A 27790-nucleotide genomic window follows, 5' to 3' on the forward strand; every position below is an offset into this window, starting at 1 on the left:
AATGTGTGCGTCTTTCTTTTTTTTTTAACCCCCTAAGGTGCAGGGCGGTCGGGAAGCGTATCGATGGGGAAAAGGCAGACTGACATAAACCTTTTAAAACAACAAAAACAATTTCGGTATTCTGATTATTGAAATTTAAAAGTGCTGTGTTGTTCTATCACACCCGCTTCACACCGGACCACTTACAGCTCCGGTGTTAACGCTATAAAATGAACGCTCTCTGTCGTGGCATCACCCATGAGGGATTTCTTTATTTAAATGGGTTCATTTTTCAGAGGGATACAAAGTGAGGGTATCCTGATTTTAGCTACTAGCAGGAGAACGGAGCTGCGCCAAGAAGCTAACAGAAGCTAACAAACACTGAATAGAAGAGCTGCCATCGATACAGTTGCAGCCAAGCATGATTTAATGTTACACAATACTGTTTTACCAAGTTGCTCAGAGTCTAAACTGGCATTGTTGTGCATTTAAGGTGTAAAGTTTACTTTTGACCAAACGCCCCCCAAAGGAATCCCAGCGCCCCCCTTTTGTAAAAAATTCCGCCTCTGAACGCCCCCCGGGGGTCGGTACCGCCCACGTTGAGAACCGCTAATCTAGGAGATGAAAAATGTAGTTTATGGTTTGCTGTTTTCTTAAATCTGGCAAACCTTTTTTTGTTGTTGTTTTAAATCTTAATTATTTCATTAACATGTTGATTGTTTAGGTTATTGTTTTTTTATCAGGTAAACAATAAAAAATAAAACAGTTTTTGCCATTGAAATGATGTTTTTCCCGGGGTCTGCCTCATCCTGACATTTTGGCCCCCATGCCAAAACGTTTGGACACCGCTGGCTTACAGTGCGCCATCCAGCAGAGGGCGCCGCTGCTCATCTTTAAGCAGAAACAAAGATGGCGGCGCCATCTCTGATCGGGAAAGAGAAACGGTCAGAGATGGTTTATGCAGTCAGCTGACACAAAATAATGTTAACATTTAATTTTTTTTTTAAATTCAGCAAATTCTGAAAACTTAAGTCCTTTTTGGAAAGACGGTTGTCCCTTTGAAATCACTGGATTTGAAGAAAATGGCTTCTTTACATTAACGTACTAATTGATGATATTGAGCAGGTTTCCTGTTTCCTGTCTAAAGTTAGAAAGACTTAAATAAATTTACATTCAGCAGAGCCACAACCAGCCGGGCGAAGTCTCCACTGGTTTCTGCTTTCAGCTCCTTCTCCAGATCCTTCTTATACACTGAAACCAGAGAACCAGCATCAGAACCAAACCGGGCCTGATTCCAGCAGGAAGGCCCAGAGACTCACTCTGCCTGTAGACGGCAGCCACTTCCTGCAGCGTCTTCCTGGAGCGGGAACACAGGATCTCCAGCAGCGTCTCCTCATCGGTGCCCAGACCCTGCAGACACACGACCGGATGAGAACCCAGATGGTGCGGGTGAACTCCCGACCGGACCTGGAGGCTCACCGCCATGGCCGCCTTCAGGCGCTGGGCCTCCAGCTGCTCTGGCAGCATCACCAGCTGCAGCAGCAGCTCCTCCAGCTCTCCAGACAGAACCTTCTTCAGAACGCCGCTCAGATCCTGCAGCGGCACAGAAACACCTGAAGGCTCTCAGCAGCTCCAGAACCAGGTCTCCAGAACCAGGTCCAGGTTCTGGCCCAGTTCTGGAGACCAGAACCAGGCCTCATTCTCCAGAGAGGAAGAAAAGTCCCAGAGCAATTAAAAAAAATAATGAAAAAAAATTATTAATAAGTAAATCAGTATTAAAAATAAATTACAGAAATAAATAAAACTAAAAAAATCAAATAAAATTTAAATATTAAAAATATTTCCATGTAAATAGAAACAGTAATAAAAAGGTTCATGTTAGTTAAAAAAATTTAAATAAAAAAAATATTGACATTAAAAAAGATAATTTTAAGTGTGTATAAGATAAGCTTAAATAAAACATCAGCAGGATCTGTAATTTTTTTTATTGAATTAGAATAATCAGAATGAAAGAAACTGATTGTTTTCATTTTATCCCGTAGGACTGTGTGTGTTTCCTGTCGTCTGCAGAGCTTCTGTCCTCAGCTTTAACGCTGCAGGGAGGAGCTGCGGCATCAGGACGGCCGTGATGAGCGAGGAGGCCACAGAGCGGGAAGGAGGCGGGTAAATACAGCTGGCTGTCGGCGCTCAGCTCCTTCTGCAAACACAGGTGTGTTCACGCATGTTTGGTCAGCAAACAAAGTTCAGGGATCAAAGTGCAGCAGCGACCCGGAGAGACATGTTGAGTAACAGGGAGGCTCCCTACTCCATCATCCATTCATCCATTCATTCATTCACACCTCTCTTCCTGGGCGTCGCACCGTGTGTTTTAACACTTTCCACTGTGAGATGGTTGATATTTTCACTTTTCATGCAGTTTTGCTCTAAAACTTGAATCCTCTCTTTGTTCTGAGCGTTCAGTGGAACTGATGTGAGCGCATGTATCAATGTAACTTTTATATGTCACACTCTGGCACTCCTGTTCCTCATGTATGGAACACAGAGAAGGCCAAAATGTGTGAAATTTCATGTCTTTTATATGTACAATATGTTCCTAACACACAGGCAACTGCATTCACAACTTAAAGTGAATGCAAACTGCCGTTTCATCCAATCAGCATCCAGTCCTTGGATGAAAAAAAACAATCACAAGCGGCGATTCAAAATACTCCAGGAAGTGACAGAAACAAAACAAAACATAATAAACTTAACCCTGTCATGGTGCCTCACTTAACCTGTCCCCCCTGCAGGGGGAGGTCTTGGCTTTCTGCTGTCTCCTTGCCAGGCTCTGCATTTACTCTGCTGGAATCTCCTACACCTCCATCTACTTCACAATGGCTTAATACTGAAAGATCATGCTTGAAGATGGAAAAAGTTTTATTAACAGTTCAGCAAAATTTACTCACAAGTGGGCACCTTTTGTGACATACATAAAATCTCTGTCTATGCATAGATTGATGTGACTGACTCATCATGTCATGTGACTAAAATTTACAAAATAAATGGGTAGAATGTTGTTGCCTTTTAGCTTCTCAATGCCGTCCGACCCTCTCTCCCCTGTTTTTTTTTTGTTTGTTTTTTTTTTTGTTAATGTATTCTTTTTTATGTATTTATACTTATTTTGTCTCGTTTTTGTTATGTCAGTACGGTGATTTATGTTCGCTACGGGGAAAGGGAAAAAATTAAAAATCGGAGAAGTCATGTAAGTTTTGCAAAATGTATGTAATATCAATGAATGTATGATCTCCTGATAAACAAATAAAAATAAAAAAACCTGTCATGGTAATGCATTCTACCGGACGATAAATTGTCCCAGAAGTTATTAAGATAAATGATAATATTGAGACCATTTTCTAGTAACGTAACGGAAATGGGATAATGATGCAAGAACACTTAAACTGGAACCAGAAGACATTTTAAATATTCAGAATAAATAAACAAAACAGCAGAAATAATAAAATTAATTATTAGTCTCTGTAAACAAAATTATTCTTCAAAAAAATGGTGATTTCAGACCAAAGAACCAGACTGAAAATCTTTATCATCCAGGTTTTGGTAGGAAGAGAAAAAAGAGAAATCGATAAATCAAGCAAATGGAAATTATTGAGCTTGTTTTAATTTATCGTGTGATTAATTGGTTTATTTAAGTTAAGCAGAACAAATACGTTTGCTTTGTGAATTTCAGGGAACGTTCCTGTATTTCTCTCGCTGCTATGTGATGTGATGCTTGGTTTACTTTCTTCCCCTGAACGTTCGGGAACTTTCCCGCTCCACTTCCTGTCTGTGTACCTGCTTGGTTTGGTCCTGGAAGCTCTGGGCGACGGCTTGTCTCTGGGCGTTGTTGCGGTTGGTCAGGATCCTCACCAGCGCCGCCGCGTCTGAACAAAGTCCACAAACATCAGCCTCCCGGTTCGGAGCGGGTCAGGGGAACCTCACTCCAACCCGCCCCGTACCTTTCCTCTCCAGCGCCGCCTGGATGTCCGCCGCGTCTCGGTCCGGGTGGAAGTTGGGGAAGGGTCGGATGGTGCCGAGCGTCCCCCACCACATGTCCTGAGGAGACACACAGCTTAACATCGTCCTACGTCGGATCAGAGACGGGTTCTGGTGTTACTCACTGAGGAGAAGTTTTCATCCATGGCTCAGCTTGAACAGAACCAGAAGCAGAACCTTTAATTCTCTGAAGCCTCAGCTCCTGTCCTGAGTGTGTCCTCCCACCTGAAACTGGACGTCTTTCTGCCGTCCGGGATCCGAGACACACCTGCTGCAGGAACTCCTGACCAATCACAGCTCAGCTTTCTGTGAGCGTCAGCAGCTCATTGGTTCATGTGAGGACTCCCGGCTGGAAAACGATCCGCTCCGGGATGAACAGGAATCCTGACGGGCCGGTTCTGAGCAGGAAGTGATGCTGCCGTTAGCTGCAGATGTCCCTGGATAACGAAGACCTGATTTGGAGCCGTCCGCCTGCATGCTGCTCATGTCTCAGCAGGTCAAACATTCACAGCCTCCATGTTTCCCCATTCAGATCTAAAACCTGCAGCAGAGGAACACGATCCGGTGTTTTGACTGCAAACAGCCGAGCCGCTGCAGCTTTCTGTTTTCAAACAGCTTGCAGCTGAGCTTAGAGGAAACTCTACATTGTAGACCACTTTCTACAATTTGTTTCATCAGGCTCCTTCTGCAGAGCGTATGTAAAGTTCCCAGGACTTACAGGCTTATTTCCTATGTTACCTTCCGGATCTTGGTTATTTTTAAAACCTTGCAGGTTCCTGAAAAGTGCAGATTGCTTTTCTGAATCTGCACATCCAGGTTACTTTCTTTGAACCAACAGGAAACTTCCAGCAGGTGAATGTGACCCAAAGCAGATTTTTTGGCCATATGCGAGCTAGGGCTGTGTAATAATATCGATTTTGCAATATATATCGATATTTTCTTTCCTAGAAAAAAATCGATATTCTTCCGCAAGTATCGTACCATCCAACTGTCACCTTGCTCACTCACTGCTTGCTTCGCCGGGAGAGGCTTAGAGTGATTCCTTCAGATGTTAAGTGTCAAGGTTAAAAAGGTATCAAACTATTCAGAGCAGGTACTTGGTGCACTTTATTTACTTTACAAATGCATGTAAGCTACAGTTTGTACTGTTTCAATTAAAAGAAACATGTTTTCTCACCACTTCTTTGATTCATTTTGTCCAGCTGTTGACTTTAAGTCTGTGTCCATGTCCCACCAGAGTCAGGCATTGTGTAGTTGGTGCTTTTAATCGGTTTTCAGTTAAATTAATTCAATCCAACTCTATAACAGTCACAAAATGTCACCAAAATCACTCTGTCCCTCTAAAATCTTTCAGAAAATCGCAAAAGTATATTGAATTGTATCGTTTGCTGAATATCGCAATATATATCGTATCGTGAGCAGAATATCATGTATCGTATCATGAGATTAGTGCATCACTACAGCCCTAATGTGAGCCATATTCCAATTTTTCACAGCAGTCTGGACAGCCCAATTCTTTCCTACGGAGGTATTTTTGGTGCAAAAGTATTTGTACATTGTAACTCCGAAGTTGAAGTCCTATAGGAATTTTGTAATTGTAGATTTTTTTTCAGTCTTTCACAAATGCAAAGCCACAGTTTCATCTCTTCAGTTCGTAAGTGCAAGTACATAAATTGTATTCTTTGAGTCACACTGTAAAAAATCTTACACTTCCAGTTTTGCACCAAATGATCCAAAGCAAATGGTGCAAAACAAATCTGCATGCCTGTGTGGGAAAAATAATGTGAATATTTCTTTATCACTCACAGAAATAAAGTAAAATAGTTAGTTTGGATGTAAATATTTAACTTGCTAGCTAAATACTTAGCTTGCAGCTAAATAATCAGTTTGAAATGTTTGCTAGTTAAATATTTAGTTTATATGTTGAATATTTATCTCAACTATATTTTTAGCTTGTTATCCATTTAGTTTAGCTAAATATTTTTGTTTGTGAATGAATAACAGTGAAACAATGAAGCTCCTTTTACATCTTTTAACAGGCTAAATAACTTAACTTTAACTTTACAAACGTCTCCCCAGAGTTTAAAGGCTGGTGTTGACAGGTTCAGATGTGCAGGAGGATTTTTATTAGTTACTATTGTTAATCCATTATTTTTACTAGAAATTCTTTTGAGTCTCATGTCCTCTTAAAGTGACAAGTTTGCCATTTATTTTGCGACTCAAACAAAAAATGGGGGCTCGTCCGGGATATTTTAACCTAAATGCAGAGTACGTTTACCCATAACCCGTCATGCTATTTCAAATAAAATTTTCCAGGAAGTCAGTCAGACAGAGGATCTCTCCTTCAGAACCAGCTGACAAAACAACAGTCGCTTTATTGTTTATTGAACATTTTAAAACCCTTCCCTGGTGAACAACATCTTCCAACTGAATGCATTTCATTTCAAATATTAACAGAGCAGAAGCAGGTTAATGTAGCAGTAGGAGGCTAATAAAATGGGAAGAACCCGGCTGCAGCGTCGTCCACACACATGTACATATAAACATACCGAGAGCAAACATTCCTGTTCTGCTGGTCAATGTGTAGCGATCCAGGCAGAACATTTACAGGAGCTCAGAGGAACCAGAAGGTCGGGAGTATCTTTGGTAACAGAACCTCCTGCTGCCTGTAAACCGTTTCAGATTCGGTCCGCCGGTCTCCGTGCATTCAGGAGAACATGCAGCTCCAGAAAGGCGCAGCAGGTTTCCGGCTACAGCAGCTGGATCTCCCACTGCTGACTCGGCCTCTCGTCGTTTTCCGGCATCACCACCACATGCTCCTTATCGTACGTTCTGCCGCCTGCAGAGAACAGACAGCAGAGCTGAAGACGAGGAGGGACGGACGCTCCGAGGTGGAAACATGAAGACAAACCTGCTGGAGGTTTAACGCCTGGCAGCGAGAAAACTTTTCATCACATCAGATGAATAACGTCTGATCACTTCCAGCCAGACCTGCAGCAACTTTTCAGGCTGCAGTACAAGTTTCCTGTTTTACTTTTGATTCACTAAAGGTCCCTGATCCTCAGACATTCAAACCTGAAAACTACTGATGCAGGATGGCAAAAATACTGAGGATTTATAATAATTATAATATTATTCTGGAAACTGATCAGTTTATTCACTGGATTTAACAAGTTTCATCCTTAACTCACAAACACTCGTACTGCACACGAGTGGAAAGGGGCAGGGAGAGGAAAACAATCTGCCACTTTCTCAATAATTGCTACATTTTTATGGCCTTATATAGTAAATTAACTTACAATACAAGTTGCAAACCTTATCATTTTCGTCATTAATGATTAATTTAATTCAAGTTTTGGCCCATGAGTAGTTTATGTTGGATTGTATTGAAGACTGATGTAAAATAAAACTATTCCAAACTTAAACTGAAACATCAAAAGAGACAGACTTCTGTTTGAAAGTGCAATAAATAAACTCAAAATAAAATTAATTATTGGTCAAACCGATCAATACATTTCTCTGTGACATTGGATCTGTAGATCCAGAGGAGGTAGACAACCCAAAGTTTTCACTCAAGTAAGAGTAGCCATACTTCAGCGTGTTTTTACTCGCGTAAAAGGCAGCCGTCCAAGAAATTACTCCGAGTAAAAAAGTATTTGGTAAAAAGTCTACTTGAGTGACTGATCAAATGATCAATCATTTAATATTTAAAAACCATCAGATGGACCAAAATATATAGTTAAGTAGAAATTTTGGTATTTAGGGACCAAAATGACAATAATTCACTTAAGTAAAAAATAACTAAATCAGGCAAAATAAAAATTTTCCAAATCAGTTTCTTTCAATAAAAACTGATGAAACTTGAACAGAAACTGCAGGTGTGAGTCTGTCTGGTGGATTTTTGGTTAAAACATGTTTGTTTTTCATCCAGTGGGAAGAAAATCCAGAAATTTTACTCAAGTAAGAGCAGAAATACTTCATAATAAAATTATTCAAGTAAAAGTAAAGTACAGCGTAGTAAAAATACTCCGAAAAGTAACTTCTTCAAAACCGGTAGAGAAGTAAATGTAATTGAGTAAATGTAACTAGCTACTACCCGCTCTGCGTAGCTCCGACTCTGCCTGCCTCACCTTTAACGTCCAGCACCATTCCAGGGAACGTCAGGCTGCCAATCGGACCCTGCATCTTCGCCGACCAGTTCTGGATCGGCTGCCGGCTCTCGTTCCACAGAACCACCTTGGCTGCCGGTTCCACGCTGCCCATCACTTGCAGACACATGGAGGGAGAGAGCTGCAGCAGAGGCACAGAGTTCAGACTTCAGGAATGTCTTAAATCAGGTAACAGATATAATCTGAGATGTTTGTGAGCCTGCAGGACGCTCACCTTGTTTTTAATCCGTCCCTCCTGGTAGAACCAGATGTCGCTCAGCGGCTCCACCTCCGCTGCCGCCACCACCCGACCCGACTTCAGCTCCTCCACCCCGCCCTGCACCGACAGGAAGTGACCGCTCTCCTTGTTCTTCACCCGGAAAAAGTGACACTTCTGCAGGAGGAACACGTGCAGGTATGAGACGCGTATGGCAAGCCCATTTAACATAAAATCTGTTTTGTCTGACTATCTGTAATTACATTCCAGATATTTAAAAATGACAAGTACATTTTGACCATCCTTCATAGTAATTTAAAATATCTGACTGACATTATTTGATTTCAAGACATCTGCAATTTAATTTCCACCAACTGAATTTTATAGACATGGTGTCTAAAAAGACATTCAGGATATCTAGAGTTGGAATCAGGAATGATCACAACAAAAAGCAAGAAATCTTAAATGTACTTTATGACTAATCATAATTTAATTATTATATATGTTTCAGTTCGTCATTTATTGTAGGTGTCTTGACTTAAAGCCCCAGTACGACTTACTGGTAAATCTGATGTCATTTATACCAGTCAGATTGTATTTAGATTTAATTCACTAATATGTCTAATGATAAACCAGTATCATGTAAGTGTGGTGAAGCTCATTTTATGTTAAAACAGTTTGCCATAAGACACGCGTGAGGGTCATTTTTGGGTTTAATGATGGTTTATTAGTGAAAAGCAGAGACGTTTCTCCAGTTAGATCAAAGCGGTTTTTAGAAATGAAGAGCGAAGCAAAGTGAGCTGAGGTGGGCTGACCTGTCTGACGGGGTACATGGACCCGACCCGGTCCAGGGAGCTGAACTTGGGCCAGTTGGTGATTTCTATCGGCTCCAGGAGGAACTGGCGCCCCCTGTAGTTGCTATGCTCACATAAAACCCAACTGCACAACAAAAGGAGACCCGGTTAGATCTGCATGACACACACGCACTGCGACACACACACTGCGCCGCACTGACCAGCCGCTGTTGACCCGGACCGACAGGATGTGGTCGTTGAAGCCATCCTGGACCAGACTGGTGACCTCCGACTCGGTGGTGATCTCCCGGCCCTCCAGACCTTCGAGTCCGAACAGAGACACGGACGGCACCGACAGCGTCTGCACACACAGGAGGATGTTAGTGGGACGACTGGTAGAGCGCAGGGCTCTAACCGGGAGACGCTCCTCACCATCGGCACCAGCTTGATGGAGAGCACTGGGCAGCTGGAGGGGCAGCCCATACTGGTCAGATTGGGATAGTCCTCCTCAGATAGGACATGCATGTTCCCAGAAAACTGCTTATTCTCACAGAGGACCCAGCTGGAAGACAGAGAGACACCTTAATGCTGTCCATCACCATCCTCGCTGTCAGTCAATGGGAACTTTAAAGGCCAGTTTTATGTGTTTTCCAGGCTCCTGGTGCCATTTTATAGCACAATCAACTATGTTAAATTCAGTTGTTATAAAATTGCTGTATACTGAATATGACCTGAAAGAAAGAAAATGCACATTGTAACTAAACATCTTGAAATTGGGCATCTGTTTCTTTAAAAGCTCCTGCTCTTTCTGAAGCTCCGCCTCCAGGAAGTCTCCTCTTTTAACCCTTCAACGTTTCTTTTACCAGCGATACTCTGAGCAGCAGCTCCTATAACGAGCTCAGCAGGTGTTTGCTAAATGCTGCTGGCTAGTCTGAAGGAGCTGAGTGAATTTGTTTTTGATGAGGTAACAATTGAAAGATCATGATACTGGCCCTTTAAGAGGGAAACACTGAGTCTACAGCTATTCACTCTTTAGATTATTTAGCCTATTAAAATGTAATTGTAGCTTTTCCAGTTCATTCTCTGGGATGAACCAGCAGCCTGAACTCGATGCTCCGGTTAACTGTTGTCTTTCTCACCTTCCCCTCACCACTCGACACGACCTGGTGAGGAATTTCTCTGACAGCGCCCCCTGGCTGTGGTGAAAGACGAGGCATTCGCCCTGAAAGTCTGGTTCAGAGTACAGGATGATCTGGAGGAGAGGAGAATCGATTAGATCCTGGAGAGTCCGAAATGAGTGAAGAACCAGAAAGTTGCTGCAAAAAGGAGCAGATTTGCCCAAACACTAAAATATGGAGGAAATGAGGATTTTAAGGATTGTTTCTGTTGAAAATGTGTCGTTTAGTTCATTAATATTTCCATAGAGAACAGTTCCATCCTTTCATATTTGAACTGATAAAGTTGGTCACATAGAGCAGTTTAACTCTACAGCGTGTTCCCAGGAAACAGCTTTTATTTTGGTAGTCCACTTCCAGTTATCTGTGAATTTAAATTTTAGCTGAATATTTAGCTCTAAGCTAATTAGAGATGTAATTTAGGACTACATATTTAACTTGAAAATTAAATATGTAGTTTGAACCCAGATAATTAACTTAATAACTAAATATTTAGTTTACAATCTCCAACTAAATATTTATATTAGAAGCTAAATTATTTTGTAAATTTAAGTTTTAGCTTTTATTAGCTTGCTAACTAAATATTTAGCTCCATGATTCTGCTGGAGATAAATATTTAGTTTGGTAACTAAATATTTAGATCGGAGCTAAATATTTAGTTTATTTACTTCCCAATATGCGTTTTAACAACAAACCATTCCTGAAATGGAGATAAAACGGCCAGAAACACGCGACTCATCCTGGTTCTGATCCGAAGATGGACGTTGTCCACCACTCACCTCCTCTCTGGGGCCGGAGGATTCAGCTGGAGCCTGAAACACAACGACATAAGAGTGAAACCAGCGGCGCTGAGAGCGACCCGGTTCGCTGGACTGGTTCTCACCGGTAAGATGGGCTGGACCGAGCAGACCCGGGTGTCCTGGGAGCCCCAGTCAGCACAGTTGTTGTAGAAGCCTTTCTCTAGGATGTACTGGTTCCCTGAGAAGTCCACATGGGAGTAGGCGATCCACCTGGGGGTCAGAGAGTCAGGCCAGTCAGGTGACGGCCGAGTTCGGCGCCTACAGCTGCAGAAGAAGAACCTACGCTCCGCTGAGGACGTGGATCGAGCGGGTGGAGGTTTTATAGTCGAAGAGCTCCACGTCAGGGATGGCCTCCGTCACCTCGAAGGTCTTCTCCTCCGTCACGCCCTGCTCCTCCTCAGGCTGCTCGAACATCACCATCACCGGGTCCGTCAGGTCCTGGAAACAAGAAGTGGATTCTGAGCAGTTCCTCCTACACAGACGTTAAGATGGCCGACCGTATGGAAACAAGGGATGCAAGCAATCATGACTAGTTGTTTTCTATACTATAAACCATTATTCAACAACTAATCAGTTCCAATCAAATAATAATGTCTGCTTATACTCTTTTTCTCAGTGTTGCAATTTGGCATCCATCCAGCAGGAGGAGCTGCTGGCCATCCTAAAGCCGAACCAGTTAATGCAGAAACAAAGATGGCAGCCACACCAGAACGGGAAAGAGAAGCGGTCCCAGCGGAGTCTGGTGTGGAATGGAAAATGTTTTTTATCAGATTCTGTTTTGAAATGTAAACACTGAACAACATCCTGAAGTTTCACTGCAATGTTGCTCATCCAGCGGCGCAGCGTCAACAACTCCATCAGAAACTGCTCATCTGCTATGAAGGCAGACAGAAAAGAGGAGGGAATAACTGAAAAAAATTCAACCTGACGGAAAAAATGTAACATCAATGAGCAAGGCTGATTTTTAGGGCTGTTGTAAGTTAATGCACTTCATGGAGAAAAGTTTTAATTCTAGATCGACCACGGGCAGTACAATTATTTGATCCTTTTATATTTTTACCCAGCAACTCAAGAGGTTCCTGTGGTGTTGCATTTTAAATACGTCTAAGTTCAATCGTGAAAAAATAAATCACAATTTTCTGTTTATTCAGTCACTATTTAATACAGTTCACACAAAATTATGTTAAAATTAAAGGAAATGGTCACTTATCAATTAGTCATTAGTCGACCGGTAAGATTGATCAACTTTAGATGAACTCATCAGTCGATAACTTGGACCTACCGCCCGGATGATCCTGACGGAGCGCAGCTCGGAGTCGCAGCCCCCCCACACCCTCCAGTCGTGGTACTCGCCCTCCTCCAGCAGGTACTGGTGACCACGGAAACCTTCCTTCTCGTATCCCACCCAGCTGGAGCGGCAGAGGCAGACGGAGCTGGTCAGACTGGTCTAGGGTCAGATCTTACCACTTTCCATCAGCGCTTCACTCACATTCCTCCCAGGACCTTCAGGGAGCCCAGGCTGGCCATGAAGAGGTTCTGCTGGCGGTCCGTCCGGCTCATGAAGTCCCTCATGTTGGAGGAGATGGTCCTGGACTTCCCGGAGAAGTATGGCTTCTCGTAGATCACCATCTGAGGACAGAGAGGGACAGTCGGGATGCCGGCTGGCTGGAAGCTGCAGAATCTAACCAGACGCTGCTGCAGGTTCTCACCTTGGGTTCGCTCATGTTCTCCACCCGAGGTTCTCCCTGTCACAGAACCGAGCTCAGGTTATCATCGTCAGCAGCACAAGGCCGGGCTTCAGCAGGAGTACTCACCACTTTGAGGGGATGCACTGAGCCCACGTAGGGCTGCTCCACCCCCCAGGCCGCAGGGTTAGAGTAGCCCCCCACCTCCAGGATGCGAGGAACGCCCTGGAAGAAGGGCTGCGCGAAGACCAGCCAGCTGAGGAGCGGAACAACATCTGGGTTAGAACCCGTCACAAGACAGAAACCCACCTGTCCTCTCAGGGCGGCTCACTCACAGCCCGGCGTTCACGATGATGGAGTTGGCTTTGATGGGAAACCCGAAGATCCTGGCGTCCTCCGCCGTGTCCCGGAAAACCACCTTCTTCCCCTCCGCGTTCTCCTCTGGGAAGAGACCGATCTCTGGAACGCTGTAGTCCTGAGGAGACACATGGAGAAGATCTGACAGAGGTCACCAAACGCCCCACAGAGGTCACCCAGCGTCCCACAGAGGTCACCCAGCGTCCCACAGAGGGCACCCAACGTCCCACAGAGGGCACCCAGCGTCCCACAGAGGTCACCCAGCGTCCCACAGAGGTCAGAGAAGATGAACAAAGTTTGATGGAGATCAGAGAAGACGGAGAGTGTAAGCCAGGAGCCACAAGTAGGAAAATGTCTGAGAAGGTTCTAGTAGAACTGGGTTGATGAAGACTGCTTTTCAATTTTTTACCCCATTCTGACATTAAAACTTGTAATTCTGAGATTAAATTATTTTTTTATTCCTAGTGGAATAAAAATAATCCTCTTCCATATCGATTGGCTCAATAGTTCAGACGGTCACAGTTCCTTTAAATCTGCAGGCTCTGAATGGGGCCACTAGATGGTGCTAGTGAGAACCTGTCCTGCTCCCAGACTGACTGGAGTCATCAGACCAGAAGCTCACACACCTGCTCTTCCTCCTCCAAATGGGAAGAAAAACTCCCTGCTCCTCGCCTTACAGGTCTGAAAGGAAGCCATTCCAGCTACCTGCTCAGCTTTAGCCTGATGACCAGCAGATGGCGCTCTAGCCTGCAGCATCACCCCTCCGTGTCTGGGTGTTGAAAGGAGAAGTGAAGCCGTCTCACCCTGACCGCTCTGCGAATCGATCCGATGATGAACTTCTGGGTCGGTTTCTCCTCACTCTGCTCCTCTGTTTCTCTGTTCTTCTTCTCCTCTTCCTGTCCGTTCCGCAGCACCTCCTCAGGTGGGCTGAAGGGACAGGTGAGCTCCACGTCTCCCTCGTCCAGGGCGATCTTCTCCCCTTTAAAGTTGGGCTTTTCATAGAGAACCCACCTGCAGGAGAGCAGCCAGCTGTGAGAACGTGCTGCATGTCTGAGGTCAAAGGTTAACGTGTCAGTTGTCACTCCAGGATCAACGAGGGATCAGCTATGAACCGGCAGAGTAAAAATGAAGCGTGACAGGACCGAACATTCCTCCACCTGCTGGCTGAGTGACATGGAGACGCTCCACACCCACGGTTCAGCAGAAACGAGGCGTGCCGCATCCTCCATGTTTACACGCCACAAAGTTTGTGAATCAGGAGCCAAACGAGGCGCCGGAATGAGGAAGATGAGCAGCTTCATGGCATTTAATTATAGCCGATCATCTTTATGACTATCAACCTGATCTTTCAGATAAACTGTCTGAACCACCTGGGATTACCAGACGCCACACCGACCTGGATATGACAGAATATTATAGATTAATGTTATAGATGCAGAACCAAGAGATGTTCGAGTAAAATCTGAGAAATAATCGAATCTCTTCAGTTTCATCCCCCAGAAGCCTGAACCAATGCAGAGCCGTTTCATCCCAGACTAGATCATCCATCCATTTTCTGTACACACTTGTCCCTTAATTCAAGTTTAATAAACGTCCCTACGTTTGGACCCGTGTCGAACCCGTTTGGACCCGTGTGCTTGGTGGCGGCTCACCCTCCTCGGACCACCCTGATGGAGATGGTGTCCTGCAGCTCCCAGGACGTGGCGTCCATGACGTCTCCGCGGATCTCCATCCTGCGGCCGCACATTCCCGGCCGGTCGAAGATGTAAATCTGTTGAGAGGAGCAGAGGTCAGAGGTCATTTCCAGAGACTGTTCTGATCAGGCATTATGAGACCCGTCAGCGTTGGGAGAAGTCAGAAACTTTAATATCAAACAAGAAAAATCTGATCTAATACTAGTTTTAAAATAATGACTGTGAAAAGTATTCATTCCCGACCCGCTGCTGATAACTGGCAATGATTCCCCAACATCACCCTGGATGACCTTTGAACCGGTCTGCATTTAATTCAGACACATTGGAGAGTTGAAGGTCAGCATCTCAGTCAGATTTAGGCCCCGACTTTGACTAGGCCACTCCAGATCCTTTATTTCTGGCCATTTAAAGGCCGATTTGCTGGTGTTCCTTGGCTCATCGTCCTGCAGCCGTGATGAAGTCATGAACCTGCTGCTGATAGTGATTTTCTGTTTAGCAGTCAGTTGAAGTGACTTGGTGGGAAACAGCTGTGCTGGTGTTCAACTGCAGCAGCCTGCGTCGCAGCGGCAGCAGCATGCTCCAGCAGGCCTGATGCTTTAATAACAGAAACAGGTCCCGGCTCTGCGAGTGCTGTGGTTTTCAGCTGAAAATGATTTGGTTGAACCAGTTCTGATGAAGACCCGCCCCCCCACCTCCCCCACCCGGTGGGAAAGTCTCCCTCCTGACTGAAGCTAAAGGTCTGCAGGGAAAACATTTGATGGTTTTTTTCTGGAGTCAGAATCTGTGAAGTGGCCATCTTGTCTTCACCGTTCTGATCAGGACCGACCTTGGGTCGAGTTTATTCCACGTTTCCAGACGTTATTGTAATAATCTGGGTCATAAATTAAGAACAGAGCCATAAACTGCAGCCTGAAGAAACGCGTCCAGAGGAGACGAGGAGCTCACTCTGTTCTTTAACTACACCGCACCAGCTGTGGAGCCTGGTGGTGGCAGCATCATACTGTGGGCCTGCTTCACTGCCAGTGGTTCTGTCAAAAACTCCATAATGAGGTGAGGTCTTTAACTAGACCACAGACCAGCAGCTGGATGGTTGGACCCAGTTGGATGTTCTGGGCTGGACAAAGAACCTGAACTGGTTCAGTGACTGGGAGCCTGAACCTGAACCAGTTTAACCAGTTGGACTAACTGGTGGAACTCACCTTTCCTGGTCGCGGGTTCAGCTTCCCGTGTTCCTTCTCCTTGGTGAGCTGCAGACAAACAGAAACATTTCAGGACCAATCATCATCATCATCATCATCATCAGTTTGATCCGAACCACCTGAGCCTGGAAGAAGGTTCCTAAGGCTCAGCTGGAGCAGCAGGAGGATTTCTGGGTCCGATTTGTTCAGGTGAGAGGGTCCGGTGCCACTGGAATCGCGTTTCGGACCACGGAGGCTCGGCTCCGGTTTCAACTCTCGCTGCTCTGACTTCATCTGGATTAATCTGCAGACCTGAAGAGGCTGAGACGTTTTCATCCGTCATCCTCTGAAGTTCCTCTGGCTTCATGCTGAACACGTTCCTGCTCATGCATCACGCGGCGGCAGGAAGTGAAGCTGTAAAGCTGTTTCCTGGACCGAGCCGTCCATCAGAATCAACCTGCTGATGTTGGTAGAAAAACCGGATCTCAGCTGCTGACTGACAGACGGTCAGACAATGGAGCAGTTCCCTCCACATTCCTCGGTCTCACGGCTCGCTCGTCAGGACCCAAACTAACCAACCTGCTTCTGGTTCTGCTTCTGATCGGGTCCAGAGGATCAGCGCAGCAGCTTCAGAGCTGAAACCAGCAGAGCGAAGCTGCACCGCTCCCGCCTGCGGCCAGAGAAAGTGCTGCTTCAGCAGAACCGGGCGGACGGAGGTGTGATGAAGACACGTGGTTCCGGAGGAATTCTCTCCCTATCACCTCGTCTTCCACCTCGTCAAGCAGAGCAGAGGATGAATGCGAAGGAGAGGCGCGGCTGCGTCTCTGCAGGATCAGGCAGATAGCTGCTGCGGGTGTGGACGACTCTGACAATATTTATCTAGACCTGAAGCACGAAACGCTCTGCAGGATCCCAGCAGCTGCTTTACATTCTGATAACGGCCTTCCACTGCTGCATTCATAAAGCTGATCTCGCTGCAACATCCCAGTGTTTTCATATAATAGAGTGCAGATAATTTAATATTTCAGCAAAATCATGTGGAGACAAGAACCCAACGTGTCACAGACGTTCCCACAGGGTTTGATTTTTATTTTTTAAACAAAAAAACATTAGCCACTGAAAAGTTCAAGATGGTCCACAAGGATAATTTACTTCTTCACTACATTTGCAAACTTTTATTACTGATGAATACTTTGGTTGTCAAATTATGTACAATTGGACTCATAGGAACCATATTTACATTTTACATGCCGACGAGGGTTGTTTTGGAAAATAAATTTTTGTTCTGAAATCATAAATTAGATGAATGCGTCTGATGTCAAATTATAGCCTACATATTTTGAACCACAGAAAGTTTTTTTTCTTCTGGTGGGCATTGTTCAAAATGGCCACCATGGTTGTAACGGAGAACATATGTTTGACATGGTGATAGGCACAGCTAGCCAAAACGTTTGCTTAATGCCAAATTCACAGAAACCAACAATACACTGCTGAACATAAAGATTATTGGAAGCTAAAGCCAGATGCACTAAGTAAATTAGCAGAAGCTAACACTAAGCACATTAAAGAAATGAATGTGTCTGGGATCTGAAACTGGTTTGGGTTCCCAGTCCTAAACTGTCTTTAGTTTCTGATTTTGCTACGTATCATCACTTTAAAGTTGTATGAGCAGGATGGCCAAAGCAGGAAACATGATGTGACATGAAGTTAATCTAAATTATGAAAATGGGTGATATTTTATGGCAATAATTGGTTCAAAGCCTCAAAAAGGTCAGCCATCTTGAAAAATGGCAGTCATCTTGAAGTTCAAGTGGCTGATGGGAAATATGAAAAACATACAACCTGAATTTTTATACTTGTTTGGAGACTTGACAGAGTTTTACAGTAATATGCTGCTTTATGAACAGATTATCCATCAACCATGGAGCAGAACCTCCTACCTGTCCAAGTCCAACTGCAGAGCAGTTCTAGTCTGACCCGAGGGCAAGTTCTGCTCAGGTTCTGCTCAGGTTTGTGTTGCAGTGAAACTGCCCATCTCCAGTCAGGTGGGGTAACCATTACTGTCTGTTAAATGATTTTTGGATCAGAAGGTTCCTTCCTGGCCCCAGACGGACGCAGCAGGACGTGTGCAGACGTGTGCGCCACACGCAGACACACCTTCTGCTGCCTAATTACATCTGAGTTGCTCGGAGCAAAGAAGACGTTTGGATCAAGCTGCAGCCGTTTCTGGAACCTGTTTTTATATTTCTGTTTAACACAACAGAAGCATCCATAATAAGAGTCATAAACACAGACGGGAACAAACTGTTTACACCCAACGATGGACTTGATCCCATCCCACTGAGTGGTGATGTGAAGAGCTGAGAGATGTTTTAATCTGCAGAATGAAAGGATTGAGCTTCGGAAATTCACTGAAATCTGAAGCAGAGAGAGGCTTCACCTGCTTCTAACTTTCCTGTGCAGACCAATAATTCACATTCACTCATGCTGCAGTACTCACATAGGCGTCTGGGAAGGCTCGATACTTGGACATCAGGTTGCTGTCTGGTTCATCTCGCTGGTTCTGGAGCTGGGACCCTCTGTGAACGCTGTTGAATTGGGACCCTGCCTGAACGCTGCTAAGCTGTGGCCCTCCAGACAAACTGCTGAACTGTGGCCCTCCAGACAAACTGCTGAACTGTGGCCCTCCAGACAAACTGCTGAACAAGGATGCCTGTGATAGCCCCTCATAGCTGAGGCTCCTCTGTAGGCCCCTGGGCCCCTGGCTAAACAGGTGGGGCTCTGAAATGGTGGGGGCCCGGTGAGGGTCGATGGAGCCGGTGGGGCTGAGCAAATGGGTGGGGCTGTTGGAGGTGGGGGAGCCCAGGATCAAGGAGGATGATCGGCTGATCCTGGCGGGGCCGGCGTCTCCGTTCAGGGATGATGATGAGTTGACGAGGAAGGAGAGGCGCTCCAGACGGGACCCTGCTACGTCCCCAACAGGCCCCGCCTCACCAGTCTCCCACAGTCTCATTCCCAGGGTTCCTGTGTCCGGCAGGGAGCTGAACAGCGGCCGGTGGGCGGTCCCGTTTTCCAGCTTCAGGTCCGAGTTTGAGGAGCGGTAAGAGCCAAAGAGGACACTGTTGTCGAGGCGGGAGCCGGTGGTGGGAGACGAAGGAGTGCCGTTGCCGTTGTGCAGCGAGGAGGTCAGCTCCTGGGGAAGGAAGAGGACAAGGTCTGAGATCGGACCAGAAACAGTCCCAACATTTACCTCTGGACTCCAACCGCCTGTTAATCTAAAGTTTCCTGAGTTTTAGAGCAGGAATCCAGATCAGTTTCAGTCATTTTATCAAAGATTAACTCAGAGGTCTTCTGGTTCCACAGTCAAGGTGCTGCTATGGAGAAACTGTGATCGCCCCAACATTTGTGTTTAGTACATCGAACACTAAGTGGGAAATGATTATCGGTTCTCAGAGACCGAATGTGGATGAAAAGCTCTGTGACTCTGAAAAATGAAAAAGAGCAAAGCCTTCAAGGACTTTAAAGCAAATAAGAGCTTAAAATATATTCTAAAACAAACAGGAAGCCAATGTAAAGACGACAAGACGTGTGTAATGTGGTCCGGTCTGAAAGTGTTGGTTGAAAGCCACAAGGTGGAGGCAGTTCAACGATGTCTGGGGTACACCAACATCATAAAATCATTCAATTATTTAAGAAAGGTTTAACCTTCCTTAGAAGAAGACAAAAGTCTGGATTGGACAACAGATGCAATTTGATTGTCAAAGGCAACTCAAAGGTTTTTCACATGGTCACTATAGTAATAGTCAAATTTCCCAGACCAGTAGCAGCTTTGTCGACAAACAGGATCCACTCTGTTCTTTGGTCTTTAGGAACAGAAGGTTTTGGTTCAACCACTGTTTGGTTGCAGGGATACAAGGAAGGAGAGAAAGCAGAGGCTTACTGCATCCTGGCCTTATTGGTACGTAAATTTGTAGGTCGGCTGCAACATATGCAAAGAAAAAAGTAAAGGGCCCAATATGGAGCCCTGAGGTACCCCACACAAAAGACGGGTCGTAAAGTCAAAGCTCGGATATTTCCCACAGAACCAGATGGAAGCATCAGAAATGAGCCTCAGCTGGACAAACTGAGCAGACAGAGTTTGAGGAAGAGTATGGGGTACCTGACTCTTCATCAGCTCCATTGGGGAGCGGGCGTCTCTGGAGATGTTCCTCTTCAGGCCCAGGTCCAATGGCAGGGTGTACAGCTGGTTCTGGGGCTCCACTGTCCTCTGGGGGGTGCTACGGACAAAGGGACTCCCCGTGTCCTCTCTGATGGGGGACAGGGTGGAGATGACGGTGCTCCCCGTGTCCTCTCTGATGGGGGACAGGGTGGAGATGACGGGGCTCCCTGTGTCCTCTCTGATGGGGGACAGGGTGGAGATGACGGGGCTCCCTGTGTCCTCTCTGATGGGGGACAGGGTGGAGATGACGGTGCTCCCTGTGTCCTCTCTGATGGGGGACAGGGTGGAGATGACGGTGCTCCCTGTGTCCTCTCTGATGGGGGACAGGGTGGAGACCAGTGGAGGAGGAGTCGCTCGCACGCCGGTGCTCCGGGGCCTCTGAGAGGGCCCCATGCTTCTCAGGGTGTCCACCAGACTGTCCATGTCGTTGACGGGGGAGTCGACGTTGGGGGACGTTGGGGAGTCAGGAGAGGTTGGGGGGTCAGGGGTCAGGTCCACCAGGGTGGCCTTGAAGACTCCGGTGAAGAAGGAGTCGTTGTCTTCGGTGCTGCAGGAGGACGCAGAGAGCGGCTCCAGCTCCCACCTCGGCTTCCTCCACTCCGTCTCTCCTTTCAGCCGCTCGTCCTCTTTACCTGCAGGAGCAGCTGACTCCTCCCCCTCCAGCAGGCTCCGCCTCCACTCCCCGCCTCCAGCGGGGCTCAGGTACACAGAGCTGTCTGAGGAGCCGAAGTGTGAGGAAGGTTCATCGTCTTCAGGGAGGGGAGACCTGCTGGATTTAAACTGAGTCACGCCCTGAAAACGGTTCTTCCACTTGTACTCCGGTTCCGGATCGTCTGGCTCGGGCATGCTGCTGGTTTCCATGGTAACCAGGGACACTTTGTGGAAGCGAGGTTTGGGTTCCTCCTCTCTGGGAGGAGACGGGTTCTTCAGGGTCAGCGTGGTGCTCAGGCTGCTGTAGCCTGAACTCATCCTGTCGTCTGGTTCTGGTTCTGGTTCTGTAGGCTGGCAGCTGGAGGGACACAGAGAGAAAGGAAGTGATGACACAGTAATCACATGATGAGACTTGGGGACCAGTCCAGAGTTCCCCATTCAGAACCATTTCTATAAGGCTCGTGTTCTGCATCCTGACCCGGTCCGAGGAACAGGACCAGCAGGGAGCTGCAGCTGGGAGGATTGGTTAGATAAGCAAAACTCAGTCAGCTGACAGAACCGGGAAGCTCTGAGCAAACATCCCCTCCCACATGGGCCTCAGGAAGAACCCGCACGGAACCGGACCAGAATCTGAGCTCAGACTGTCACGACTGGATCTGTGGGAGGTTCTGTCTCCTCCTGTCAGGTTTCATTTCTCTTCTTCCTCAGAACCAACACCGTTTAGTTTGAGTTGGGTCCAAATGTTCTGACTCAGAACTTCTGGAAAACAAATGAAAATCTGTTGAAAAGTTTATTTTAGCCTGAATTTATCTTCATAAATTACTGAGCTGCAGGAACTGGCGGTTCTGACCCAAATGAGAACATTTTAAATGACTGAAAACATATTAAAATATTATAAAGTAAAAATGAATCAGATTTCTTGTATTTTGGGGGGGAAAGACAGAACCAAACAGGAGTTGGTCTCCAGTGGTTCTGGTTCTTTCCCAACAGAACCACCTCTCTGAACAGATGAAACCCCAGAGCTCCATCTCAGCCTCAGTTTAAGGTTAGAGGTCATGACCTCTTCTCTTCAGAAAGCCGAGGAGAAAGCTGAACAAGGAGGAGTGGACCTTTATTCCTCCACAGTGATGCAGGAGGTTCTACTTCCTGTTGGCTCTGATCACATAACATCATTAAAGCTTTTTTCTGTTTTCAGCCTGGCTTAATCAATTATTCTGACAATCAATTAATTAGATTTTTAAAAATTAGGGCATTCTGCAGATTTCTCATGACTTGAGCCGTTTTTATATACAAGAAATGCATCAAAAGATGATTGAAAAAATGAAAAAAAAGAAAAAAAAACATTTTATTGCCTAAAATGCAATAGCAGCTTTCCTTTGGTGGATAGTTTGCAGTAAAGGAATCATCTGTAAGTCTGTTCTGGGTGGAGCAGACTTACAGATTTTCATCTGAAATGATTTGTTGTATATTTATCGTAGAGTTCGGACTTCATATGTTCTTTTCTGTCTGTATTCTCCAGTTAATGATTAATCAATTACAAAATTGATTATAATATTGGGGCTGCACAGTGGTGCAGTCAGAAGGGTCTGAGTTAATTACAGTCAATTACATGACTGCAATTGGTGTGTGTGTGTGTGTGTGTGTGTGGTCGTTTGTCCCGTCTGTCTCTGTGTTGCCCTGCGATGGACTGATTGATCCGATTAATCATCTTCTGAATCAGAAGAAGTTTCTTGAGACGTTTCACCATGAAGCCAGCAGCTTCTGAACCTCTGTGATGCTTTCAGTGAAGCAGGTTTGGAGGATTAGAGGATGAAGGATCTCAGCTCCTGCAGTGAGGAGGAATGTGGACCAGGTGTGGCTCTGAATACCTTCTCATCATCCAGGCAGCTAAAGCATGAAGCTGTTGTTTCAGGTGCAAGGAGCCATATCGGGGTGGAGGGTCCGGATCAGAGTCAGAAAACAAGCAGAGGCTGAGGATTCGACTCTCAGCTTCATCCAACATGGAGGCAGAACCAGAACATCGGTTCTGGTCCGAACAGAACCCAGCCACAAGGAGAACCACAAGCTGCTTCCTGCAGAGTTTCTGAACGGTCTCAAGGCTGCAGCAGCACCAAATGCTGCCATCTAGTGGCTGCCAAACAAACTGCTCCTCTGAAGTCAAAATGCTGAATGATTTCATATGCACATTAGATTTTTGTTTTTTAGTCACAAATAAGTTTCTTAATGTTTCCCCTCATTTTTCTAAAAAACAAATGACGGCTTTTATTTACGTCATCCATTCTGTGAGTTGTTTCAGGGGTGGACTTACGAGAATAAAGTAATATTAGCAGAATAAGAACACAATTTTACCAGAAAAGAAAAATATCTTAAAGTCATGAGAAAAAAGCTTTGACGTGAGCAGCTCAGTTTGAGGAGCTGTTTCAGTAACGCTTTATTTGACGGCCATGTAGGACTGACATAAACATGGAGTCTGTTGTCGTGACGCATCATTCAGTAAAAAATGACACTTTTAAGCAAAATTGTTCTAGAAGTTGCTATTAAAATGCCAACTTTGCACTAAAGTGTTATTTGCAAAATAATACAAAGTTGGCACTTAACAGACATTCATAGACTCCCTTGTTTTCATGTCAGCCTTATGCACAGCCCGTCAAATAGTGTTTATTTCTTAGAAACAGTTATTTGCACGATTGTTTCAAAGTCTTGCTGCTGATAATTTGATGCTGTCAAAATATTAATTATTTCTATTAAGTATTAAGAATTATCTGTAAAACTTATACCAAAGTAAAAATGAACAAGATGCTCAAAATTCCTCATTTCAATTTTCTATTTTTTGTGTTCAAGTTCTCATAAAATATGACTTTATCCTGGCAATATAACGACCTTATTCCTCTAATATTATGTCTTTATTGTCATAATTCAAAAAGTAAAATTGTAACCTGGCCCTAACATTAGTTGTAGAGTTGACCTGAATTTAAAGTCCAAATAAATAAATAAAAGCTGGCATCTCTTGGAACTGTGGAAACACAAGGAGGGGTGGAAAAAAGTTAAACTTCTCAAAAACTTAAATCTTCAAAAATGTGATTAAATTAATTTATCGTTCTGTCACTCCTACTTTTCAGATTCTTTCCAGAGGTGCAACTTTGTGTTTTCTGATGTGTTCGTTGACACGTTACAGGCGTTTCTCTGTTAAATACAGAAAATGCTGACTAGCAGTCATTTTGATGGTGTTGTTTTGGCGCCCCTCTAACGCAGCGCCCCTACGGGTGCGTTCCCATTTCTGCTCTTCCCAGGAACATCCCGGCCCCTTCCTGACCTCCTCCTCCCCCAACCATCAACAGATCACCTGAAGGTAGATGTCGCTCTCTTTGTTGATTCTCTGAACAAAATGTCTCCCAGAATTCAGAAGCTTTATGAAAACATCAGAGCGGATAAACCGGACCGCTGGAGCTTCGGCCTCAGGGCATTTCATGACGTTTCACTGATTTATCGGGCCGTTAATGATCCCTACCGACTGATGGGTTTCAGTTTCAGGCCGAGAACAGAGACGTTTGAGTGGGTAGTCAAAGCGGACTCGGCCCTCAGCGGCTGTGGGAACCAGCGGGTCTTCCTGACAGCTGCCGCCCGGAGCCGCATTCCTTCAGCGGCGCGTCACTCAGCGCAGCTGTACTCCAAACTACATGCAAATGAGCTGCAGGTATGAGCGCATTTGGTAGAACAGCTGCAGCCATGAGGACTACGGTGTTCCTCATCCTGAAACATGGTTCCGACAGACGGAGCCGATCCGGAACCAGCACGGAGTTCAAACCGTAAAGTTGCGAAGGATGTTCAGGTTCCTCCATCTGCAGAGAAACCACCAAGGACTCTCAGACCCTCCTGCACCCAGAACCAGCTGGTAGGAAAATATACAGTGGCTGGTAGGAGAAGTATCACGGTCTGGGCTAGGATACCGTGATACTTCTGATGCACAAAGTCCAGACTCTAAAGCAACACCCGCTGCCTTCAGGGCCGCATCTTCTCCAGGAAAACCCACAACTTTTTCATCGAAATGATGGAAAAACACTTTATTGATGCTCCTCCTCATCAAAACAGCTTCAGGCAGAAACAGACGGATTTCCAGAAACAAAACAAACATTTTAATTTTTAATGATTTTCCTGATTTCAGTTTTCAGGGAAGAATCACCCTGCAGCCTGAATCTCGGATCAGAACCGGATTTTATGAACGAACCGTCATTAAAACCAAAACCCGACGCAGGTTCCTCAGACTGAGGCTGAACGTCATGTTCGGTTTTCGCAGTTTTATGTTTCAGCTGCTAATAAGCTGCTTGCTGCTCAGGTTTAGGTGCTTTCCCGCTGGTTAACAGAACCGGCCTGAGTCTGCTGAATGGATCAGACTCACCTGCGGTCCAGGTCAGCCGCGGCGCGGGCTGGATGCGGGTCGCCAGGCGGTCTGCGCGCGTCCAGAGCCGACGTCAGGTCTGGCACCTGTCGCTGCGTCGTTGTGGCTCCGTTAAAGCGGCGCGTCCTGGTCCCCGCCCCCTCGGGACGGCCGGCGGCGGAATCAGGACGCGTGAAGGTGCGCTCCTCTCCCTCCTCCTCCTCCTCCTCTCCTCGCGGCCGGACTCGCAGCTCCTCTCGGGTTTCCTCGGTTCTCCTGGGGTCAGAAACCAGAACCGGTCCCGGCAGGTTCGGAGCTTTCTGAGCGGGATCTTCGGTTTCTGCGGCCTGATTTCCCTCCACCGGCGCACCGACGGCGGGCGGGGCCGAGCCGCATTCCTGCAGCCTGTTTACCTGCGGAACCGGTGGCGCCGGCTCCTCCCACACTCTCACCTGTGCCGAGGCTGTTTCTGCTTTCGCTTCTGACCTCTGACCTCTGGGGGTCTCAACCTCCCCCCAGCCGTCCCGCAGGTCCGCCTCCTCTCCGCTCTCCGGGGTTTCCTCCGGGGCGCTGAAGTAAAGCTCCGCGCCGTCGTCCGAACCGACGCTCAGGTAGGCCGGACTCAGAGCCCGGTCCGGTTCGGGAGGTTCGGAGAAGTCCTGAACGTTCATTCCGTGATCCGGAGGCAAGCAGTCTGCTGCGATCTGCCGTCCGACCGGAACCAGTCTGCGTTCAGAGCCGGAAACCCGAGAGTCCGTCCCCGGAGACGCTGCGGTAACCGGAGAAGCGGGAACCAGGCCTCCGCTGTGGGAAGCGGTCCGAACCCGAATCACACGGCTCGGTTTGGTTTCAGCAGAACCGGAAAAACCTGCGCCGGGGTCAGGTGACACTAGAGGGAGGGTCTGGACCCCAGGCGGTTCTGGCTCTGGGACCCGGTCCGGAGACCGAACCAGAAAGAACCGAGGAGACAGAGACTTATACAGAGTTCCGAACACCGAATCCCGACCCGAACCGGGACCAGGGCTGTGCGGCGGCACCGCCGCGTCCGGTTCTGGATCAGAACTTGCAGCTGAGACAGCAGGTACCGCCGGGTCCAGTTCTGAAAGTTCAACTGGTACTTTCAGGTCCAGCTTACCTTCACCTGGTACCGTCGGTTTCGTTTCGGAGCTGCTCGGTTCCGGTTCTGGGATTGTAGAGAGCGTTAAAGCTTCTTCAGGTTCCGGTTCGCCCAGAGTTGAACCCGAGTCCCGCGTGGAGGAACCGGTCCGCTGCTCCAGAACCAAAGAACGGAGTCCTAAGGTACCGTGAGGTTCTGGAACCGGACTCGGACCATCAGAACCATCCCCTTTTCCCGATGCAGCGGATGACGTGAAGTTCTGGTCCGCACCTGGTTCTGCCTGATTGGACCGGAGGCCGGGAACAGCCGGGGCTTGTGTTCGGGCCGTCGGAACCGGAAACTCCGGGTTGGAGGCGATCAGAGTTCTGGAGGTTCTGTTGGAGAGAAGCTCCTCCGGTTCCGGTCGGGTTCTGGTTAACAACCCTGCAGTGAAGGAGGACGGTTCGGCCCGGTTGGAGGACGGGGGCGGAGGAGACGGGATGTTGAAGGTTCCACTGGTATCGAGTTCGGGTTGAGACAAACTGAACCGGGTCTTCGGGTCGGCCCGGTCCAGATCCAGGCGGGAGACGGTATTCTGAGGAGGGAGAGGTTCGGATTAAAACATCTAGAGGGAAACAGAACCAGAACCACAGAGTCCATCCCAGCAGAACCAGCCGTTCTGGACCAGAACCAGAACTTTCTGATTTTTTAAATCTAAAATTGTTTCTGTTTATTCAGAAAGTTCAGAACCACAGAAGCTCCAGGTTCTGTTCGGATGGACCTGAACCATCAGACCGGGTCAAGGTGTTACCTCCTCCTCTTCAGCCTGCTGGTTGCTATGGAGACCAAAGGCGCTCCTGGAGAGGTCCTCTTCATCCCTCCTCCTCCTCTTCCTCAGGCCGAAGGAGAACGAAGCAAAACGACGAGGAGACCTGAGATCCAAGTCCGAGTAACTGAAGAGACGGACCTGGAGGAGGAGAGGATGGAGGGATGAGAGGATGGAGGGAAGAGAGGAGGAGAGGATGGAGGGAAGAGAGGAGGAGAGGATGGAGGGATGAGAGGATGGAGGGATGAGAGGATGGAGGGAAGAGAGGAGAGGATGGAGGGATGAGAGGATGGAGGGAAGAGAGGATGAGAGGATGGAGGGAAGAGAGGAGGAGAGGATGGAGGGATGAGAGGATGGAGGGAAGAGAGGATGGAGGGAAGAGAGGAGGAGAGGATGGAGGGAAGAGAGGAGGAGAGGATGGAGGGATGAGAGGATGGAGGGATGAGAGGATGGAGGGAAGAGAGGATGGAGGGAAGAGAGGATGGAGGGAAGAGAGGAGAGGATGGAGGGATGAGAGGAGGGGGGGAAGAGGGGAGGAGGGGGGGGAGGGAGGAGGGGAGGGGGGGG

The 27790-nt window shown here is 46.8% G+C and overlaps 2 protein-coding genes and 1 long non-coding RNA gene across 4 annotated transcripts in view; 1 reads left to right on the forward strand and 2 right to left on the reverse strand.

The window, feature by feature from the left end:
• The window catches only part of LOC106963604 (uncharacterized), a 14005-nt gene extending 11049 nt beyond the window's left edge, over nucleotides 1-2956 (forward strand). The window contains exons 2-3 of the long non-coding RNA XR_001428219.1: nucleotides 2022-2188; nucleotides 2769-2956. This is a non-coding gene — a long non-coding RNA (uncharacterized LOC106963604). The remainder of the gene's footprint in view (nucleotides 1-2021; nucleotides 2189-2768) is intronic.
• The window catches only part of anxa14 (annexin A14), a 22443-nt gene extending 17785 nt beyond the window's left edge, over nucleotides 1-4658 (reverse strand). The window contains exons 1-6 of the mRNA XM_015058618.1: nucleotides 4134-4658; nucleotides 3972-4068; nucleotides 3808-3896; nucleotides 1459-1572; nucleotides 1299-1389; nucleotides 1151-1230 (exon numbers count right to left, since the gene is read on the reverse strand). Coding sequence (XP_014914104.1) covers nucleotides 1151-1230; nucleotides 1299-1389; nucleotides 1459-1572; nucleotides 3808-3896; nucleotides 3972-4068; nucleotides 4134-4154 — 492 coding nt within the window. The 5' untranslated portion in view covers nucleotides 4155-4658. The remainder of the gene's footprint in view (nucleotides 1-1150; nucleotides 1231-1298; nucleotides 1390-1458; nucleotides 1573-3807; nucleotides 3897-3971; nucleotides 4069-4133) is intronic.
• Nucleotides 4659-6351: 1693 nt separating this feature from the next.
• crybg2 (crystallin beta-gamma domain containing 2) overlaps nucleotides 6352-27790 on the reverse strand; it is a 31660-nt gene continuing 10221 nt past the window's right edge. The window contains exons 3-25 of one of the 2 annotated variants that reach the window (XM_015058615.1): nucleotides 27209-27364; nucleotides 25323-26992; nucleotides 20450-21284; nucleotides 20216-20359; nucleotides 18557-19249; nucleotides 16078-16125; nucleotides 14837-14955; nucleotides 13988-14195; nucleotides 13163-13302; nucleotides 12957-13083; nucleotides 12852-12887; nucleotides 12632-12771; nucleotides 12425-12551; nucleotides 11426-11580; nucleotides 11226-11352; nucleotides 11122-11154; nucleotides 10307-10419; nucleotides 9600-9729; nucleotides 9389-9528; nucleotides 9189-9312; nucleotides 8392-8550; nucleotides 8139-8298; nucleotides 6352-6847 (exon numbers count right to left, since the gene is read on the reverse strand). In XM_015058615.1, the coding sequence (XP_014914101.1) occupies nucleotides 6759-6847; nucleotides 8139-8298; nucleotides 8392-8550; nucleotides 9189-9312; nucleotides 9389-9528; nucleotides 9600-9729; nucleotides 10307-10419; nucleotides 11122-11154; nucleotides 11226-11352; nucleotides 11426-11580; nucleotides 12425-12551; nucleotides 12632-12771; nucleotides 12852-12887; nucleotides 12957-13083; nucleotides 13163-13302; nucleotides 13988-14195; nucleotides 14837-14955; nucleotides 16078-16125; nucleotides 18557-19249; nucleotides 20216-20359; nucleotides 20450-21284; nucleotides 25323-26992; nucleotides 27209-27364 (5673 nt within the window). In that variant the 3' untranslated portion in view covers nucleotides 6352-6758. Of the gene's footprint in view, nucleotides 6848-8138; nucleotides 8299-8391; nucleotides 8551-9188; nucleotides 9313-9388; nucleotides 9529-9599; nucleotides 9730-10306; nucleotides 10420-11121; nucleotides 11155-11225; nucleotides 11353-11425; nucleotides 11581-12424; nucleotides 12552-12631; nucleotides 12772-12851; nucleotides 12888-12956; nucleotides 13084-13162; nucleotides 13303-13987; nucleotides 14196-14836; nucleotides 14956-16077; nucleotides 16126-18556; nucleotides 19250-20215; nucleotides 21285-25322; nucleotides 26993-27208; nucleotides 27365-27790 lie in introns of both variants that reach the window. The other variant, XM_015058614.1, reaches the window with a different exon arrangement.

This window comes from Poecilia latipinna, unplaced genomic scaffold, assembly GCF_001443285.1.
Source record: "Poecilia latipinna isolate Pla-1442-1.1 unplaced genomic scaffold, P_latipinna-1.0 Scaffold1554, whole genome shotgun sequence".
NCBI lineage: Eukaryota > Metazoa > Chordata > Actinopteri > Cyprinodontiformes > Poeciliidae > Poecilia > Poecilia latipinna.